Source organism: Gigantopelta aegis, chromosome 3 (assembly GCF_016097555.1).
Source record: "Gigantopelta aegis isolate Gae_Host chromosome 3, Gae_host_genome, whole genome shotgun sequence".
Lineage (NCBI taxonomy): Eukaryota > Metazoa > Mollusca > Gastropoda > Neomphalida > Peltospiridae > Gigantopelta > Gigantopelta aegis.
The window spans coordinates 77,445,354-77,464,781 of record NC_054701.1 but is presented as its reverse complement, the minus strand read 5'-3'; the positions used below and the strand labels follow the sequence as shown (position 1 = coordinate 77,464,781).

The 19,428-nt window shown below is 36.4% G+C and overlaps 1 protein-coding gene across 1 annotated transcript; it reads right to left on the bottom strand.

The window, feature by feature from the left end:
- Positions 1 to 6,485: 6,485 nt before the first annotated feature.
- On the bottom strand, positions 6,486 to 7,755 carry LOC121392785 (toll-like receptor 2). Its single transcript, XM_041523865.1, has one exon. It carries the CDS (start codon positions 7,734 to 7,736, stop codon positions 6,603 to 6,605), a length of 1,134 nt encoding a protein of 377 aa, XP_041379799.1. The 5' UTR covers positions 7,737 to 7,755; the 3' UTR covers positions 6,486 to 6,602.
- Between the last annotated feature and the right edge of the window lie 11,673 nt (positions 7,756 to 19,428).

The window sequence follows — 19,428 nt, the reverse complement described above, 5'->3', positions numbered from 1 at the left end:
TGGGGGGGGGGGGGGGGCAACTCGAGAGAGAGCAGAGCGACACGTCCCTGCCTCATCGAAGGCATAGCTCGGAGTGTCGTTTTCTTGAGTGGCACAGTACTGCAGACGCATACATGTTCATTGTCATGCATGGCTACGATGCCTACATGGATTTTATTTTTCTCGGGTAGATTGTGCACACACGTGGATCTTATTTCGCTTTTATTTTTTTTTATAACAATGTGACAATTGTGAACTGGAATGACTGTCAATTAAGGTGTAAAATGTTCGTTTTGTTTGCATTTGTCTGTGTTTTCTTTTTCGGTTTAAATAAAAAATAACCGAACAAAAATAATTACATTTATACTGTTTACTATAATTTTTAAAATGCGGGAAATGTGTTTTTAGACTGGTTTTAACATTCTTAATATCAATAAGGATGACCTACTTCGCGTTTATAAACACGAAAACAGGTGAATGATTTATTTTGAAATTATGATATAATTATTGATAATTCTAAAAAAAAAAAAATTAATTGCACTCTTAACAATAAATATGTTGATACTTGATTAACCATTGAAAAAGGAATTAAACTTTAATTCGTTAAAAACTCCGACAACATGACAACTTCCTAAGCATACTTAAGCAAAATACCAAGTGCGCCGAATCACCGGACGCGCCGATACACCGGGCACGGTTGTATCAGTCGTGATTCACTGGCATATAAACGGAAATAATTATAGTTATAATTATTACACACCAGTGTAAGATATTACTCATGTCATAACAATTACTCAATATCTAACTAGTGTAATATTGGCACGCGCAGACTGGCGGGGTAATTTTTTTATTTGAATGACTTCGATAATGGAATGACGTCACTTTGTATCTCCCTGCAATAAGATAAACTGTATGCATGACGCATCCTTTTCCCGAACGCTAGAAAACATTTCAGTGTAAAACTGCTGTTAAAAATGTTTTCTTCAAAGACTATTAACGTATCTAACCGTGTTTGTACAAAATAGTGCAATTTAAAAGTGTATCATTACAAAATACGGCCATGAATGGAAATTGCAATAAGATATAGGCCGTTATATTTGAACCCACTGTGTACAAAGCCAAAACGATGTCGTCGACATGCTACTTTTTTACGGCCCTATGTATAAAATGTCAGCGTCACATCTAGTCAATCCCATTCACTCAGCTCAATCTTTGCTGGTCTGATCTACAATTCAGTCATCATTGTGAATTTAAAAACATTAATGCAAGCTTCGCGCCAAAATCTAAACTGTACATTAATGACGTCGTGTTGCTCACTATGACGTCGTTTATGTTTACGTGTGACGTAGATTACTTGCTGACCCAATTGGTAGAAAAATAACCTGTAGCAGGTCTCGACATCTGTCGATGCGGCTTGTTTGCAGTTTGTAATAAATAAAATACTAAACTAGCTTGCCTGTCATTCCATTTTTATCAAACTCGTGAACAGTGTTGGTATCTGACGAGCGAAAGCGAGTCAGATACCAACACTGTTCACTCGGTTCATAAAAATGGTATGACAGGCAAGCTCGTTTAGTATTCTATATTTATAGAATAATTTGCGTGGCGGTTCGGGGTTGGTCTACCACACTGAACAATTTATATGCGTACCCATGATAGTTTACTTGAACATTCATTGAATATAAACATAAAGTAGATAACAAACAACGTCATCATCGTCTACGTCAAAGAACTACAAAACAAATTAGTGAATGCAAATTTTATTAGATACACTATTAGTTATAATAAAACACTTATTAATTGAAGAAACCGAAATCACTTGATTAGTTTACAATATTTGTTTTAATCAGCTATATTTATAACATAATTTAATCAGTTGCTATACATTTTACTCTAATCAATATCAATCATAAAACCAAAACCATCATGAGACTTTCAAAACTTCATTTGAGTATGACTGACCCAGTCTGACTTCATCTGACCTGAGTTAGTTTGAAGCTGTGCTATGAAGTTTGTCAGCGGAGCTTTTTTTTAATACTAATATGTCTTCAATCCGTCCGTCCGTCCGTCCGTCCGTCCGTCCGACTATCGTTTGTTGTCCGTCAGTTAACGTCTCCAATCTTCTCCTATTTTTTATTGGATAATTCTTAAACTTTGGTCTCCACAAACTAATAGAGATACATTAAAAAATTTATAATAAAATAAACATTGATAATTTTTAGGTCTATCTTCTCCTAGAGTTTCGACTGGATTGTTTTCAAACTTGATTTAACTATCCTCTGAGGCAGTCTCCAAAACGTAATAGAGACATATTTCGGCAATTTAGAATTTTTGAATATACGTAAATACAAATTTAACATTGACAATTTCATTTTTTAATATAATTATATTAAATTAAAACATTTTAAATAGAAATTTAAAATTGGTAACTTAAGTATATCTTCTTCCCACAGTTTTGACTGGATAGTTCTGAAACTTAGTACAATAATTCTCAGGTACAGTTTCCAGAAACTAATACAGAGACGTTTGATAAAAAAGTGTTTGAATTTGTGAATTCGTATTTAAGTTTAAAGGTTTAAGTGGAAATTTAAAATTTGAAAGTTAGTTCTAATTTGGTACAATGATCATTTAGGGTAGTCTCCACAAATTAACTTTCGGAAATTTAGAATTTGTGAATTTTTATTAAATTTTAAATATTTAAATAGAAATTTAACAATGAAAGATTCAAAGTATTCTTCGCCTTGAGTTTTCATTGGATTGTTATAAAACGTGGTACAACGATATTCACGGGCGGTCTACACAAGGTACTTGAAAAATATTTCTGATTTTTTTTTAATTGTTTACTTTTTATTAAATTGTCAAATTTTAACTAGATATTTAATATTGAAATTAAAAGTATATCTTCTACTAGCGTTTTGATTAGATATTTCTGAAACTCGGTATAATAATTTCCAGGGGTATTCCTCACAAACTAATAGAGAAGTTATATTGTATAAATATTAAATGTTTTAATGTTTTTTAAACTTTTCTAAATTTAAATGAAATTTAACATTGAAAAATTTAAAGTGTGCCTTCTCCTAGAGTTTTGATTGGATAGTTCTGAAACTCAATACAATGATTCTAACGGGAAGTTCACACACTAATAGGAAGGAAATGTTTTATTTAACGACGCACTCAACACATTTTATTTACGGTTATATGGCGTCAGACATGCAAACTAATAGAGATATATTTTTAAAACATTTAACATTAAAAATTAAGAAGTCTGTCTTGTCCTAGATTTCTGGTTAGATAATTCTAAAAATCGGTATGAGACTTCGCAGGGGAAGTGTTCACGAACTAATAGAGAGTTACTTTGGAAATATTTTTTTTTTTAGAAACCTGCAAATTTGAAAGTATTTTGTACAGCTTTGATCAAATATGTCTGAAACTCCGTACTATAATTATCTCTGGCACTCTCCACAAACTAGTCGAGAGATATATTTAGGAAGTTTCGAAATTTTTATTAAATGTTAAAAAATTTATTAGGAATTTAATGTTAAAAATCTGAAAGTCACCATGAATTTTCATCTACAATATGAAAGAATGCCTTTTGCGGAGAATGTCATTACTGTACTACGTCTTGTCAACGACCATACATTATTTACTAATTACGGGAAAAGTTTTATTTGATTTATACATTTGTGGTACGTGGTTCGAGCGTAGGTAGCTTTATATTCGACCATTCCGCATTCGAGCCAGTATTATTCTACTGTACATGTGTTTAAAGTTTGTTTTGTTTAGGTCACATTGATTTTGAATCATCGGCTATTGGATGTCAAACATATGGTAATTTTCACAAAGTCATAGAGAGGAAACCCGCTACATTTTTCCATTAGTAGCTAGGGATATTTTATATGAGCCATGTCACAGACAGGATAACGCATACCATGGCCTTTGATATACAAGTCGTGGTGCATTGGCTGGAACGAAAGTACAGTGTTTATGTTCTCTTCCAGCTAACACTGACTATTATCCATGTGTTTTCGTTGGTGGGCCCATTGGGCTATTTCTCATTCCAGCTAATACACCACAACTGGTATATCAAAGGACGTGGCATGTGCTACCTTGTCTATGGGATGGTGCATATAAAATATCCCTTGCTACTAATAGAAAATTTTTACATCCAATAGCCGATGATTAATAAATCAATGTGCTATGAACCTCTCCCCCCCCCCCCCATCAAAAAACCAAACAAACAAATAAACAAAAAAACCAAAACAAAAAACACACAAAAAACAAACACAAAAAAAAACAAAAAAAACAAAACAAAGCAAAACATTTTTAAAAACATTCCTAATATATGATATTGACGATACTGAAACATACGAGGGTAATAATCTCTTTATCATATAATCTCAAGCTTAATACAACGTGTTTTTGTAAACTGTACACGCAACTTTAATTCCAGTCCGCCATCACTAGATATTCAAATGACGTAACAATATTTGGCGTGGTGTCTTTTTGAATGGAAATTACGTCAAATTCGAATGACGTCATTTTGGATGTCTTACATCAAAATAAATTAGTGCTTAACTATTTTTTTCTGAACTTTAAGTGTAAAATTGCTATTGTAATGCTTTTTATGTGATCACTATGAATGCATACATCAATTATGGAGTGACACCCTAGTACGTGTGCTTAAATGTCAATAAACATAGTGCCGTTACCTCGATTAATTTATATTTAATTTGCAAAGTTATCAAATTATTAAAGTATGTCATCTGAAAAATATCGCATACTTTGATTGCACTGAAAATGTAAGATATTATATGATAAACAAAAATATCAATACTAACTGCATTATGAATTATTGGTTCAAAGAATATTTGTGTCTATTTTTAGGGATTACCCGTGCGCCTCTGTCTCTGGCATTACTTAATATCTTAGTTTCTTATCTGAATACAGAGATGGACAAACATGGACGGAAAGGTTCAAAATATTCCAATCCCACAACCCATTCCAAAGGACCTGACACAAGACATCAAATATGGAATCCAACTAATACATTCCTAACTAATACCATCTTTTAATACTGCTCACCTTTCGCGAACACCTGATATCATCACTGTGTTGACGGTGATTCATGAGTGAATGTTACCTTAGCCGTATTTATTCCAATGAGCTCTGTCAGTTCCTGTGCTAGTTTTGATTTAGTCTTCTTAGTGGCGGGCAAAAAGATGTATTGTTCAGTAAATGATCTCCTCGGGAGTGGCTGTCCTCCTACAGATGAGACACTAAATAGCAATTTATGGAATCAACCATTACTTTGCCAAATTTCTATTCGACTTTACATTGTGCAGAGATACGGCCTTGATCTTAGATAACGGCTTTGTCGTTCAGATTTAAAGGGACTATCTCGAGTTTGTTGCCATGGTGAAGATGTTGCCGACTACCAGAGACGTTTTAATGAGTATCAAATACATTTGTTTTCTGTATAAAATATCAGTGTCTGTAGTTTGATATAGTACAAAAGCTCGGACAATCAGAAACGCATTTAGTAAATGCGTTTCTGATCGTCCGCGTTTAACAAACAGATCAAACTTCACTTTATTTCCTAAAACATCTTTCATACGTACGGCATTATTGGAAGACCAAATCCAATTTGGGCAATTTAGAAATATCAGGACGACAAGAAACGCAATCAATGTACAGACACTGATATTCTAAAGACGAAACTATACTTAGTATGTAATGTTAGTCGTTGAAAAATTGTATTAGTCTGAAATGTCTTACAAAGGCAGCAAACTTCGAACAGTCTCTTTGAGTAGGGTTAAAGCGCTCGCCTGAGGTGTTTGAATCGAATGATAAAACTACTTTGGTGAGACCATTGCCATCAGTGTCTGTATATTAAATGTGTTTCTGATCGTTCGAGTGTTTGTACTAGATCAAACTTCACACTTTATTTCCTAATATATATTTTTATATGTACGAACTTATTTGAAGACCAAATCCAATTTGGGCAAATTAGAAATATCAGGACGACAAGAAACGCAATCAATATAAAGACACTGATATTCTAAAGAAGAAACTATACTTAGTATGTAATATTAGTCGTTATACGATTTATATTAGTCAGAAACATCTTACAATGGCAGCAAACTCAGGACATTCCATTTGAGTAGGAGGGGCGGGACGTAGCCCAGTGGAAAAGCGTTCGCTTTATGCGCGGTCAGTCTAGGATAAAAACCCATCGGTGGACCCATTGGGCTATTTCTCGTTCCAGCCACTGCTCCACAACCGGTCTAACAAAGGCCGTGGTGTGTACTTTGCTGATGCCTTGCTGCTAATAAAACAAAGAGTAGCCCATGAACTGGCGACAGCGGGTTTCTTCTCTCAATATATGTGTGGTCCTTAACCATATGTCTAATGCCATATAACCGTAAATAAAATGTGTTGAATCCGTCATTAAAAAAAACATTTCCTTCCTTTGAGTACGGTAAAAGCACTCGCCTGATGTGTTTGAATTGAATGATTAAAGTCCCTTGGTGGAACCATTGTCAATGGGGTTTTCCCGTCCCAACCGGTATCCCACGATTGGTGTCTTTAAACTGAAACAAGGACCCGTGCCTAAAACGCTTCATTTACTGTTCATAATTTTTACGAGTCATGACTTCTTGCAGACGATTTCTGAAAACCTGTTTTGCTCTTTCACCTTCCTTCCATTCAATGTATGTAGTGGTAGCAAGCAATGCCTTGAGAGATTTGAACATATATTTTCTGTCAACCATTTCGCGGATAACAACAATGACGTCCTTGTGAATTTCAAATTGTTGGTTAAGAGCCATTTTCACTTCGCACTGGCACCAGTTACTCCTGGCGAAGTTGTTGGACACAATCATAATGATCTTCTCGCTCTGATCCATGCAGTCCACGATATTATCGATAATCATTTTGCCTCCTTCAAAATCCCTTTCGTGAATACACAGTTTGAGGTTTAGGTCATTCTCCAAAAAGTCAGCCACTTCTTCCATGAGCCAGTCTGAATCCTCAGAATCAAAGGACACAAAGACATCAAACTTGATTTCAACTTCACGCCCAGGCAGCTGTCGATACCGACGTCGTCTCATTGTATACATGAAGTATCGAATATTCCAACGGTTGTAGTATACCAACAGGGCAGCGACAACCACTACAACAACGAATATTCCTGATGATACATAGGCAACGACATAAGGATTCTTAACTTTGCAAGATTCAGCAGTGGGGTTATAATGATCTAGTCTCTGGTGGTATGGGTTCTTACAATAATAACGGTTTGGATAGTTGACGAACCGTATAGTTTTGTTCGTTATTGCTTGCTTCATCCATGTGCGAAACCACAGCAAGGCACATGTGCAGAGGAAGTCGTTGTTACCGTGGTTAATTTTCTTAATGTGGCTTCTAAACTCGATCGGAAATGACGTTTCATTAATAATACTTATACGATTACCATCAAGATTTAAGTACTCTAACTGCGTGACGTTACTAAACGTTTCAGTGTTCCATGTGGCCAAATAGTTCCCTTGCAAATCCAAAATCCTTAATGACGGTAGATGACTCAGTGTTCTTCGTGGTAATTTGGATATCTGTGTTCTCTGTAAATTCAAGTGCTTGATGGACTTTAACTGAAGCAGCATGGATCTAAAACTACTTAGTGTAAGCATTATCCGAGTGTCCTGGAGACTCAGCTCACCTAGATTAGTTGCCCAGATGAACGGGAAGTGTCCGGGAAACATGTTGAATGTTAACCGGCTGTTGCCAGACAGGTCCAAAGTAAAGTTTGTTTTTATTTAACGACGCCGCTAGAGCACATTGATTTTTTATCTTATCATCGGCTATTGGACGTCAAACATATGGTCATTCTGACACTGTTTTTAGAGGAAACCCGCTGTCGCCACATAGGCTACTCTTTTTACGACAGGCAGCAAGGGATCTTTTATTTGCGCTTCCCACAGGCAGGATAGCACAAACCATGGCCTTTGTTGAACCAGTTATGGATCACTGGTCGGTGCAAGTGGTTTACACCTACCCATTGAGCCTTGCGGAGCACTCACTCAGGGTTTGGAGTCGGTATCTCGATTAAAAATCCCATGCCTCGACTGGGATCCGAACCCAGTACCTACCAGCCTGTAGACCGATGGCCTGCCACGACGCCACCGAGGCCGGTCAGACAGGTCCAGTTTGTAAAGTGACGTAGAATTGAAGGCCAATTCTTCCATCTTCCGTAGTTGGGGTAGATGAGTTAACTGCAAGGTGAAGAGTTGGGGAAGTTCGCTAAATGTATTGTTTTCTAGAACGCGCATCAGATTACCGTTTAGCGAAATCTTTTGTACAGTACTAAGACAAGGAAAAGACAATCTGTGTAACTTGTGGAGTAGGTTGTTGTCGACGTACAAACCTTGGAGTCTATGGTAACGGGCTGTGGCATTCGGCCAACAAAAATTTGGTATCTCTGTCAACCAATTGTGTCCAAGTTGTAACTTCCTCAGGTTATGGTTTTCGTTAAGGTAGTCACTGTGGTAAGAGGATATTTGGTTGTAGCTGAGATCTAGAGTTTCCAGCTCCGGAATCAGGGCGAAACACGAATCGTTAAATGATGTCAGCTTGTTATGACTCAAATTAATCTTTTTGATATTAGCTGTCTTGTTTTTCTCCAGTAAATCATCTGGAATGACGTCCATGTTCATGCCACTAAGCAAGAGATGTTTCAGTTTGTAAAAGTGTATTGGTATATTAACGGTATTAATAAAATACCAATGAGTCTCTGGTAAGCATTTTATGTACCGACCACGCCCGAACATTGGCGCCTGCGACCTAATGGTTTAGAGACGGGGTCGTCCAAATGGTATAAAAGCACGAACGTAACAGCAAATGTCTCGGAAGAGTTTTAACCACCGTCGAAGAAAGAGCTCTACGTGCAAATCATGCAACGAAACGCATTCAAGAGAAAACTGCCAGGCATACCCGCCTACGAAAGTGACGACGACGAAGAAGAAGATGAGGTAGAGCCCTATCTGAAAAAAGTCAAGAGGATGCAGTCTTGCGATAAGTGTGGTCTGGTCTTTAAAGATGGGAGTGACTTGCAGCGACATCTGCGATTTAAAACGTGCGAGGAGGGAAATGAAGAAGAGGAGCCGTCGTCCGATCTGGAAAACGAAGGCGTACGTCTGATGATCGAGCGTGAATTCGACATCAATCGTGACTATATCGAAAGCAAGGGGAAACGCTACGAAGAAAAAAAACATGTCCCAAGATGCCATCGAAAGAAACATGAAGACTTTACAATGGAAGTTATTTAAAGACACGTATTCTCGCTTCCTGACCTACATTCCTGGATCAGCGAATATTTGGACGAACTAGACGACGACGACGATACCGATGGTGATGATACTGATGATGAGGACGAAGATGAAGAGAAATGAACACTAATATTATTCACATGTCGCCCCTTAGGGCCTCTCGATGCAACCCAATGTGTGTTCGTTTTATATATGTGAAGTTGTCGCCCTTAAGGCCTATCGATGTAACCCAATGTGTGTCCACTTTATATATGTGTAGTTTGCAATTTGTAATTTAGAAATAAAATGAAAAAAACCCAAAACATTGCGTTTGTTTTTCTTGTGTGTTTTATGCCATGACTAGATTTGTGATTGGATGTCAGTTGATATTTGTATCAGCTACATTATAGTAGCAAGGGATATGTGCACAGGACAGCACATACCACGGCCCTTAACATACCAGTGGCACTGGTTGGATATAGCCTATTGGACTACCGACGGGCATCGATCCTAGATCGACCACTGTATTTACCCATTTGGTAAAATTTATAGTAAACGGTCAGGGCTAGTGGTCTAGGGAAGTACTCTGTGCAGTTATTTCCTTGGTCTATAAATATTCTAAAAATATATATATATATTGACCATCTCCTTTATGTACAGTGTAAACAAAAGCAGTAATTGTCGACAAGGCGCTTCTCTTTGATCAACCTGACTTGTAAAACAGCATAAATGACGTAATAATATAATAAACTATTTAACTAAATATATTTCAAGTTGCATTAACGGAACAAAATGGGGTTATAGTATTTTTCTCTGTTAAATAATCCAAAGGAAAAATGTACATTATTAGGCCTAATGATATGCTACGTTGGAGCAAAAACGACAACCCACGATACCCAAGTGATAATTTTCTTTTCTTTGGGACTACGTAATTGGTCAGTTCTGTGATTTTAGATGAAAAAGTCTATTTAATCAATAGTTTTACAGAACTATTTACAGTAATAAACCATGTCCATTACCATTTTAGGGGCGATAGGTAATATACCACAATACCGGTATGTATGTTTGTGTCTAGACAGCGTCAGTTAATTGGCTCGTCTGGTTACCAATCAAATACACACCTGCTAATCAGGAATCACAGGTAGAAGCAACTAACAGCATAGACCAATTAACTAAGAAAACACTCCGTGTATCATTTCAGTACGTAGGTTAATGCATGGACAAAACTTTGTTAATTATTTTGACTTGTTGTGTAGCCACTTTGACAATGGTATTTTATTTTGTATTGAAAAATAATATATATAGTGCTGGATATACTTTTTGCTGGCTTACTGGGATGTGTATTATTACAGAACATTGCAATGTATGACTATTTATCATCCCGCAAAAACCAGGTATTTTGTGTTTCTCTAGTTCTAAGGCTCATTTCTGACGTTACGCGTTAAGTATTACATAACCACCAGCTCGCCAGAGGGCGTACTCACTGAGATGGTACAAAATGGCTGCGCCCGTTACATATAATAGCCGTCACATTTAACCGTTTTATTAATTAACTATACGATTATACTTGTTGATATTAAGCAATAATGTGCATTATATATCGTTGAATATGCATACCAGGCGAAATGCCTTAAACTGTCGTCTTCTAGTCTGCCTTTCGCCGAGTTAATGAACTAAGCACGTGTGGCATATCGTTTCTCTCTCTGTGTGTTTAACCGTTACAGGGCAACACAAGCCAATGGTCTCGGGAAACCACAGATATCCGTTTTTGTCACTTTATTTCGTAATATTACGTGTAAGTTTGGGTTAAAATCCAATGGTGTTTAGATCGTTTTGTACCGCGTGTCTGCTTACAAGGGGAGTTAACTCTCAAAAATGCTCTTTATGCCCTCACCCCCCCCCCCCCCCTCCGACACATTTCAATCAAATTTACAATTCATCCATTAAAAATATAGTTATAGTATAAAATAAGTCATCAAACCCTCAAGGTATTCAATAAATTGACTTGCCAACTCTTAAGCCACTACTACCCCACTTTTCGCCCTACAGTTCAAGTGTATGAGGCGATGATCACATAGCCAGTAATGGACGACGGCCAATCATCGACCTGTCATTTGATCTCAAGCCAACACATTTAACAAGACAAGACAAGAATTTATTTACTCGGGTCGTTGCACAACGGCATAGGAGGAATATATACATATACAATTTATAACATTCACGTGACAAGATGGTTGATAATAAACATGTACAAAGACCAATAAATAAAATTCTATAAGAACAAGATGTATAACAAAAACTCTAAATATATTAGATACATGTACATATTTAAGAACATCGTTATACACATACCACATGTTGGAGTTCATATAAATATAACCTAGATAAAACTCATGTGTGGCCAAGTACCTATAAGCAAATATGTCATCATAATAATAATTATATATTTTGTTTTGCTTGGTTAGGGACGTTTAAAGTTACTAATAATTACATTTATAAAATATGCTTATTTCTTTAATATTCCATTCGCTTACTGTCCATTAATTCTTTAAATTTATAAGTACTTGGTCGTTTATAGTAATATGAATGTATATGCTGGACCCTTAAATCATGAAAATAATTACAAACAAAAACATAATGAAACTCATCGCCAATATCATTTACGTCGCATAGTGTACAAAGTCTTTCATCTATAGGTATGTTATTCCAACGACCCGTTTTAATGGGTAAATAATGGTTAGACGTTCTAAATTTTATGATAACTGACCACAGCTTTTCAGGAAGTATACTAAAATAATTTTCAAGAAGTAAGTTTTCTTTATATAGCTCGTAACCCTTTCCACTCGATGATTGTGATAAGTTATTTCTCCATATTTGTAAATATTGATCGTATTGCCTTTGTTTGATTTGTTACGACAGACAATTTACTGATATGAACGATTGAGATATCCATGCATTGCTCACTCCTAAGTTATCCAAAATGTTTTTGGTAACGGTGATCCAATTATATTTGATTCCGTTAGTAAGATGATCGTTTAACATAGCTTTGTATTTTGATTCTTTTCCTCATAAAAGCCGTGCCCAGTAGCATATCATTCTTCTATGTATGAGTAATTCAACTGTCATTCGTCCTAGCTCTCCGTATAACATAAAAATAGTGTTGATTTCGTAACAGGTAAAATATATCTAAAGACGTTGATTTATAGAGAGTTAAATATATCATTTTGCTCGTACCCCAGAATTTCGCAGCCATATAATAAGATTGGAAGGACCATCGAGTCAAACATTTTAAATTTGCATTCAGTTGATAGATGGTATTCCTTTGATTTCGCTAGTACAAAGTACATTGCCTTGGTAGCCTGTTGACTTAGTCTGCTCTTGGTAGTTCCGAATTTATTTAATTTACTAAAAGTAATTCCTAAATATTTGTATTCTTTAAAATAGTCTTTCCAGTCTTAAACATATGTTTATAGTCTTTAGCAGTTCCATTAAAAATCAGTATTGTTGTTTTGTTACTGTTAATTTTAAGTTTCCAATCATTGTAATCTACGTAAAACGTATTTAAAGTATGTTGTATGTCAGCTGCATTTGTTCAATTGTTAATTGTGAACATTTTACAGTTGGTAAGAAAATATTTTTATGGGGTGAAAATATGTGTAATACGAAAAGGAATTTTTAAAATTGGAACTTTTATGTAAAACAATTATTTATTCAGTATGGCTTCCCTGATTTTAGCAATGTTAATATAAAATAGAACAAACGAAGAGTGTTGAATAGCCTGTTACCAGCTATGTTAACCAGATTTAAAACTGATTGGTTAAATAAGGTTCGAAGGGATACTAGTATTAATAGAAAAGGAGGTAACAAACTTCGAACTTACAATTTATTTAAAAACAAATATATACCTGAGTTTTATTGTACATAATTTTTACCTATTGCTCATAGAAATGCGTTTGCCAAGTTTAGGTGCGGTGTGGCACCTCTTAGAATTGAAACACATGTGCTATGGAACACCAATGCACGGAACACGCGCGCTATGGAACATCCATATATAGAACACGCGAGCTATGGAACACCAATGCATGGAACACGCGCGCTATGGAACACTCATGCATGGAACACACGCGCTATGGAACATCCATGCATGAAACACACGTGCGTTATGGAACATCCATGCATGGAACACACACGCTATGGAACACGCGCTATGGAACACTCATGCATGGAACACACACGCGCTATGGAAAATCCATGCATGGAACACGCGCGCTATGGAACACCAATGCATGGAACACGCGTGCTATGGAACATCCATGCATGCATCACACGCGCGCTATGGAACACCAATGCTTCATTTGGAATAGCTCATATTTAATTTGGGTTTTGGGGTGGGTTTTTTGTAACTTCATAAATGTTAATACCATGTAATAAACACAAAATGTATGATTTAGATAGGCTAACATAATGTTCGGTATCTCCAGCGATATACAGTGTATATGGAAATTAATGTTATCCTTTAAACAAATACAAGTGAAGTATGTTTGTTAATTAAAATATATATATATATATATATATATATATATATATATATATATACGTTTTATGGACCATAAATTAAACAAAATTGCATCAAAATGTGTGTATTTGTATCCCCAAAACGTCATATCACCATTAAAGTCATCTTTACACATTATATTTTGCTACATATTATTTTCTTATGCTCACACCATCAGTTTAATACTATACAATAACAGGTAGAGAGATATCTAAGACACACAGAGTTGGTGTTACAATGGCCGCCATCTTGAATTCAAGATGGCCGCCAATATGATGGGGGAACTGTCAACAATGGATCTATTCATGTTAGGTATGCAAAGAAGCTAAAAAAAATATTTTACAAAATTTTGCAAATAAATGAACAAATTACATAACAGTCCAGACTATACGCTGTATTGTCTTTATAAAGGCAGGGGCGGGATGTAGCCTAGTTGTAAAGCACTCGCTTGATGCGCGGTCGGTCTAGGATGGATCCCCTTGTGTACTCTTCTGGTCTTCGGATCGGGCTCCCTGGGCTCCCTAACGATTGGGGACGGGACGTAGCCCAGTGGTAAAGCACTCGCTTGATGCGCGGTCGGTTTAGGATCGATCCCTGTCGCTGGCCCATTGGGCTATTTCTCGTTCCAGCCAGTGCACCACATCTGGTATATTACAGGCCGTGGTATGTGCTATCCTGTCTGTGAGATGGTGCATATGAAGGATCTCCTGCTACTAATAGAACAACGTAGCAAGTTTCCTCTCTATAATTTCTATCTAAGACTGTATGTCAGAACTGCCAAATGTTTGACATCTAATAGCCGATGATAAATAAATCAATGTGCTCTACTGGTATCGTTAAACAAAATAAAGCTTTTCTTTCAGAATCCAGGATCTTCTCTAGCAGTGAGATGTAGGACTTTGATTGGATAAAAAATAATAAGTTGTTGTAGCGAACGCCTGTCTTATTGTCTAGAGAGTTATGTTCATTATTTGAAGGTTGCATTTTTGTTTTACTCAAGTTAATAAAATTGTGGTCATATGTTCCCATGACCTACCTGAACCAGAAATCCATTGGTAGCATTTTTTCTGACCACTATCATGTCAGCCATCTTGAAATTCAAAATGGCCGTTATTTTCATATAATTTCTTTATATATCTCCACTCCCATTTTTGGGGTCTATTTAAACATATTATGTTAGTGAATTAAAATATTGTTTTTATTATTCATCTTACATGGCAACCATCTTGAAATTCAAAATGGACGTCATTCCATTATATATTTTGCTCTATTTTTACTCCCATTGATCACAGAAAAATAATTTTGGTGTCAGTTTACATCTATGAGCTCAGATGATTATTTTGTAAAAAGGAAAATTGTTGTCTGATCTTGGCAGCCATCTTGAACTTCAAAATGGCTACTACTTCAATACATTTTTTTCAAATATCTCAACTTTCGGTTAACGTGGAAGCATAATTTTTGTCCATGTACTTTTCTGTATTCCATGTATTGGATGGTTTTCATTTATATAGTCATTGAATCATGAAAACAATCTTTAAATTCAATATGGCCGCCATTTTAATATATTTGTCTTATATCTCAACTCATGGTTAATGGAGAAGCACAATTCTGTTGTCTAGATGTATATTTCAGTGGTCAATGAATCTAATTCTTTAGATTTATAGTCATCCAATCATGGCAAACATCTTAAACTTCAAAATGCAGCCATATGGAAATTCAAAATGGCCACCAAGGTAATCATATGGCAAATATGTTTTCTCCTAGTCTACATACAAATGCGACTTTTTTGTTCATTAGTACATTGTTAGGTCAAATAATTATAGTATTGCAATACTAATGACAAACTAATGAAATAAAGGAACATACCAACTGTAAATTGTAATTCATAATGGCATATTAGGCATCTACTTCATCTGTAATAGTATGCACATTGCAGCAGTCCTCATCAGTTTCACGTTTGCAACACTCTGTACATTGAAGGTTGTGTCGCTTACATTCAATTACAGTACATCTATCTGAACACTTACTGACACCACAATTACATCTGATCAGTTCTACCACAGATTCTGGTGCAGCTTACACCTCTAACAGCAGTCACAAATATACCAACCCCCTTGACCCAACCAAGTTTGCATGGATCAAGAATGTCCAGATGTAGCATGACATCTTGAGCTCAGAAATGTGCTTGGAGATGTGCTCTTTGGGTATGCTGTTTTCATACCCCAGAGGTAGGTGGCAGTGTTTCTACACTTTGGTTTGGTGATGGTTTCTTGAAGTTTTCATCTTAGAGTAGCTACATCAGTTGTAGAAATGACCCTTGTGCTTGGTTCCATGCAGTAAAATCTGCACATTTTCACTGACCTCTTTGTATGGGTATCGCCGATTCCAACCTGACTTTGGTGTTACTTATATATGGAGCTTTCGTGAATACATTGAGTTCTCTTTATTGATGTCCACCATCACCAATTGTCCTGTTGTGTCATATTCAGTTACAGCATGAACATCTGGTAATCCGAGTCTATCTCTGGATACAATGTTTGCAAGTTGATCTGGTTGTGATTTACATATAATTACTTGTGTATCCTAATCGTGATAAAACCCCAACAGTCTGTCTTTGGTGTAGAAATCCACCTCATTGCCTGGCCCGATCATGGCCTGCAATATTTTTTTATATCGTAGTGCTCGGATAGCTTCGAAAATCTGTAGGCTGGTTAGTGGAAATATCTGATGTCATCTTTCATAAATATTATTGTGTTAAAAAAAAATTTTACACCCATGTAACCGTCTAATAGTGAATCAAAGCATGCAGGAAATGCTTCTGTTCACTCACAAGGTATATGGCAGATTAGAAGTGAATTTGTGCACCAGACACAAACTTAGTTCTTATCCTGAGAAGATCACACACACTGATCCCACTAATTATCGGTACAGACGTAAGTCGCAACCAGATCAACATGCAACTAATTGATTATGAACTGGGTTTAGAAAGAAAATCAACATTACCAGGATTGCATGTAGTAACTGGATGTGACACCACAGGACAAATTGATGGTACATGCAAACAAATTTAATTGAATGTATTCGGGAAAGCTCCACTGGCTATATCTGGAGCTCTTAGGCAGCTTGGAATTACTGATGAATCATACAAAGAGGTCAGTACTCCATGGTACTAAGCTCAAGGGTCATTTGTATAACTGATGCAGCTATTCTGAGAGGACATAAGTTCAAGACACCATCACCAAACCAAAGTGTGGAAACACTGCCAAATATCTAATAACAGCATACCCAAACAGCAAATCTCCAAGCAAATATCCTAGCTTAGGATTCCATGCTACAACCAGTGATCTAGACCCATGGTTGGATCAAGGAGGATATATTTGTAAATGTGGTTGCAGGTGCAAGCTGCACCAGAGGCTGTGATAGAACTGATCAGATGCAACTGTGGTATCAGTAAGTGTTCAGGCAGAAGAACCTATAAGGAATACAACCCGCAATGTACAGAACTCTACACGTGGTGATGGTTGCTGCAATACACATGCCATTACAGACGAAGTAGATGCCTAATTTTAGTCAATTTTCAGATACATGTATGTAGGATATTTCTTTAGAAATTATTACAAACTGGCTAATTTAAACAACATTCAATTAGCCAGATACTAAATGTGTGAGCCCTGCTAATATGTCATTGTGAATTACAGTTTACAATTGGTCTGTTCCTCGATTTCATTAGTTTAAAATCTAGAACATGAAAGTCATTAGTAATGCAATATTTTAATTATTTCACATAAAATGTATGTGGACTAGGAGGAAAAGTATTTGCCAAATGATAAAATTGGTGGCCATTTTTAAATCGCCATATGGCTGCCATTTTGAATTTTAACGTGGTTCCATGACTGGAAGATTGTTATAAAAATGTCACCCTTTAATTCATTGATCCTAAAAATGTACAGACAAAAATAATTGTGCTTCTGCCTTAACCGGAAATTACGATATATGAAACATACATTAAAATGGTGGCCATTTTGAATTTCAAGATGGCTGCCACGATTGGATGACTATAAAAATGTCATCAATAAATTCATGGCTACATAAATGTACATATAGACAAAAAATACTGTGTTTCTATGTTAACCAAGAGTTGAGATATATGGAAAAATATATTAAAATGGTGGCCATTTTGAATTTAAAGATGGATGCTTAGGTCAGACAACAATTTTTGTTTTCACAACTTCATTCACTGAGCTCATAAATGTCAACAGATACCTAAATTGTTGTTGTGGGTCAACTCAACTCTATATATATATATGTATATATTTAATTGGCGGCCATTTTGAATTTCAAGCTGGCTGTCATGCCCAAATGACTAAATAAAATGTTATCAGCGAGTTCATTGCCCTCAAAAATATAAATAGACACAAGAATTGTCTTTCTATGTTAACTGGGAGTCAAAATATATGTCAAATATCCCCAAATTATGGCCATTTTGAATTTCAATATGGCGGCCATGATCAAACGACTGAAAAAAATGCTACTAAATGATTTCTAATTCTGGATAGTCTTAAGAATAAAAAGAAATACATTTTACTGACTTGAGCAAAAAAAAAAATGCAAATTTACATAACTGCCTGGACTATTGCGCGCAGGTTCTGGCGTGGACCGGTTCTTTCTTCTAAGACAAGAGGAGGGTTGAGGAGGGAAAAGAATGGGTTCCCATACTTAAACCATCAATCGTAAGGGAGCCCAGGCAGCCCGATCCGAAGACCAGAAGAGTACGCAAGGGGATGTATGACATAAATCCTGTACTTCAAATAGCTACATTTTATTTTGTTTATCGACACCACTAGAGTACATTGACTTATTAATCTATTCCTACGGACTAGCATTCCGTTTACTTCGGCCTCGGTAGCGTAATGGTTATGACATCGAACGTTAAGACTCGTAGGTACTGGGTTCGCATACCAGTCAAGGGATTCCGTCTAGAGTGTGTATTAACGAGGCGTAAGAACACTATTTTAATTTGGCACCGACCATTCGTAATGGACGAATAGCCCAAAATACCTGAAGAATGCTTTAATGCTCAGGACAGAGTGATTAAAAGTTAATTTGGATAGTATCATGTTAAAACATACATTCTCTCTTGTGCTAGATGTCGTCAAAAAAGTCTAAAATGTTAATTTTCATATGGAAGGGAGGACCCTTCAAAGTTAGTTTTTTTGCTATTTAACGACATCACTAGAGCACATTGATTTATGAATCATCGATTATTGGATGTCAAACATTTGGTATTTGTGACCTATAGTCTTAGACAGGAAACCCGCTGCCAGCAAGGGATTCTTTATATGCACCATCCCACAGACATGATTGCACATACTACAGTCTTTGATATACCAGTCGTGGTGCACTAGCTGGAACGAGAAATAGCCCAAATGGGGCCACCGATGGGGATCGATCCTAGACCGATCACGCATCGGGCGAGCGCTTCACCACTGGGCTACGTCCCGCCCCCTAAAGGACCCCAGTTACGTCCACTTTTCAGTTTGGTGGATCCCATCCCTCACCGAGGGCATATACAAGAAAACGGGCTTCTTCTCTATT

Excerpts from the sequence above, each read along its gene's own strand:
- LOC121392785 (XM_041523865.1), bottom strand. The coding sequence starts at position 7,736 with ATGTTTCCCGGACACTTCCCGTTCATCTGGGCAACTAATCTAGGTGAG.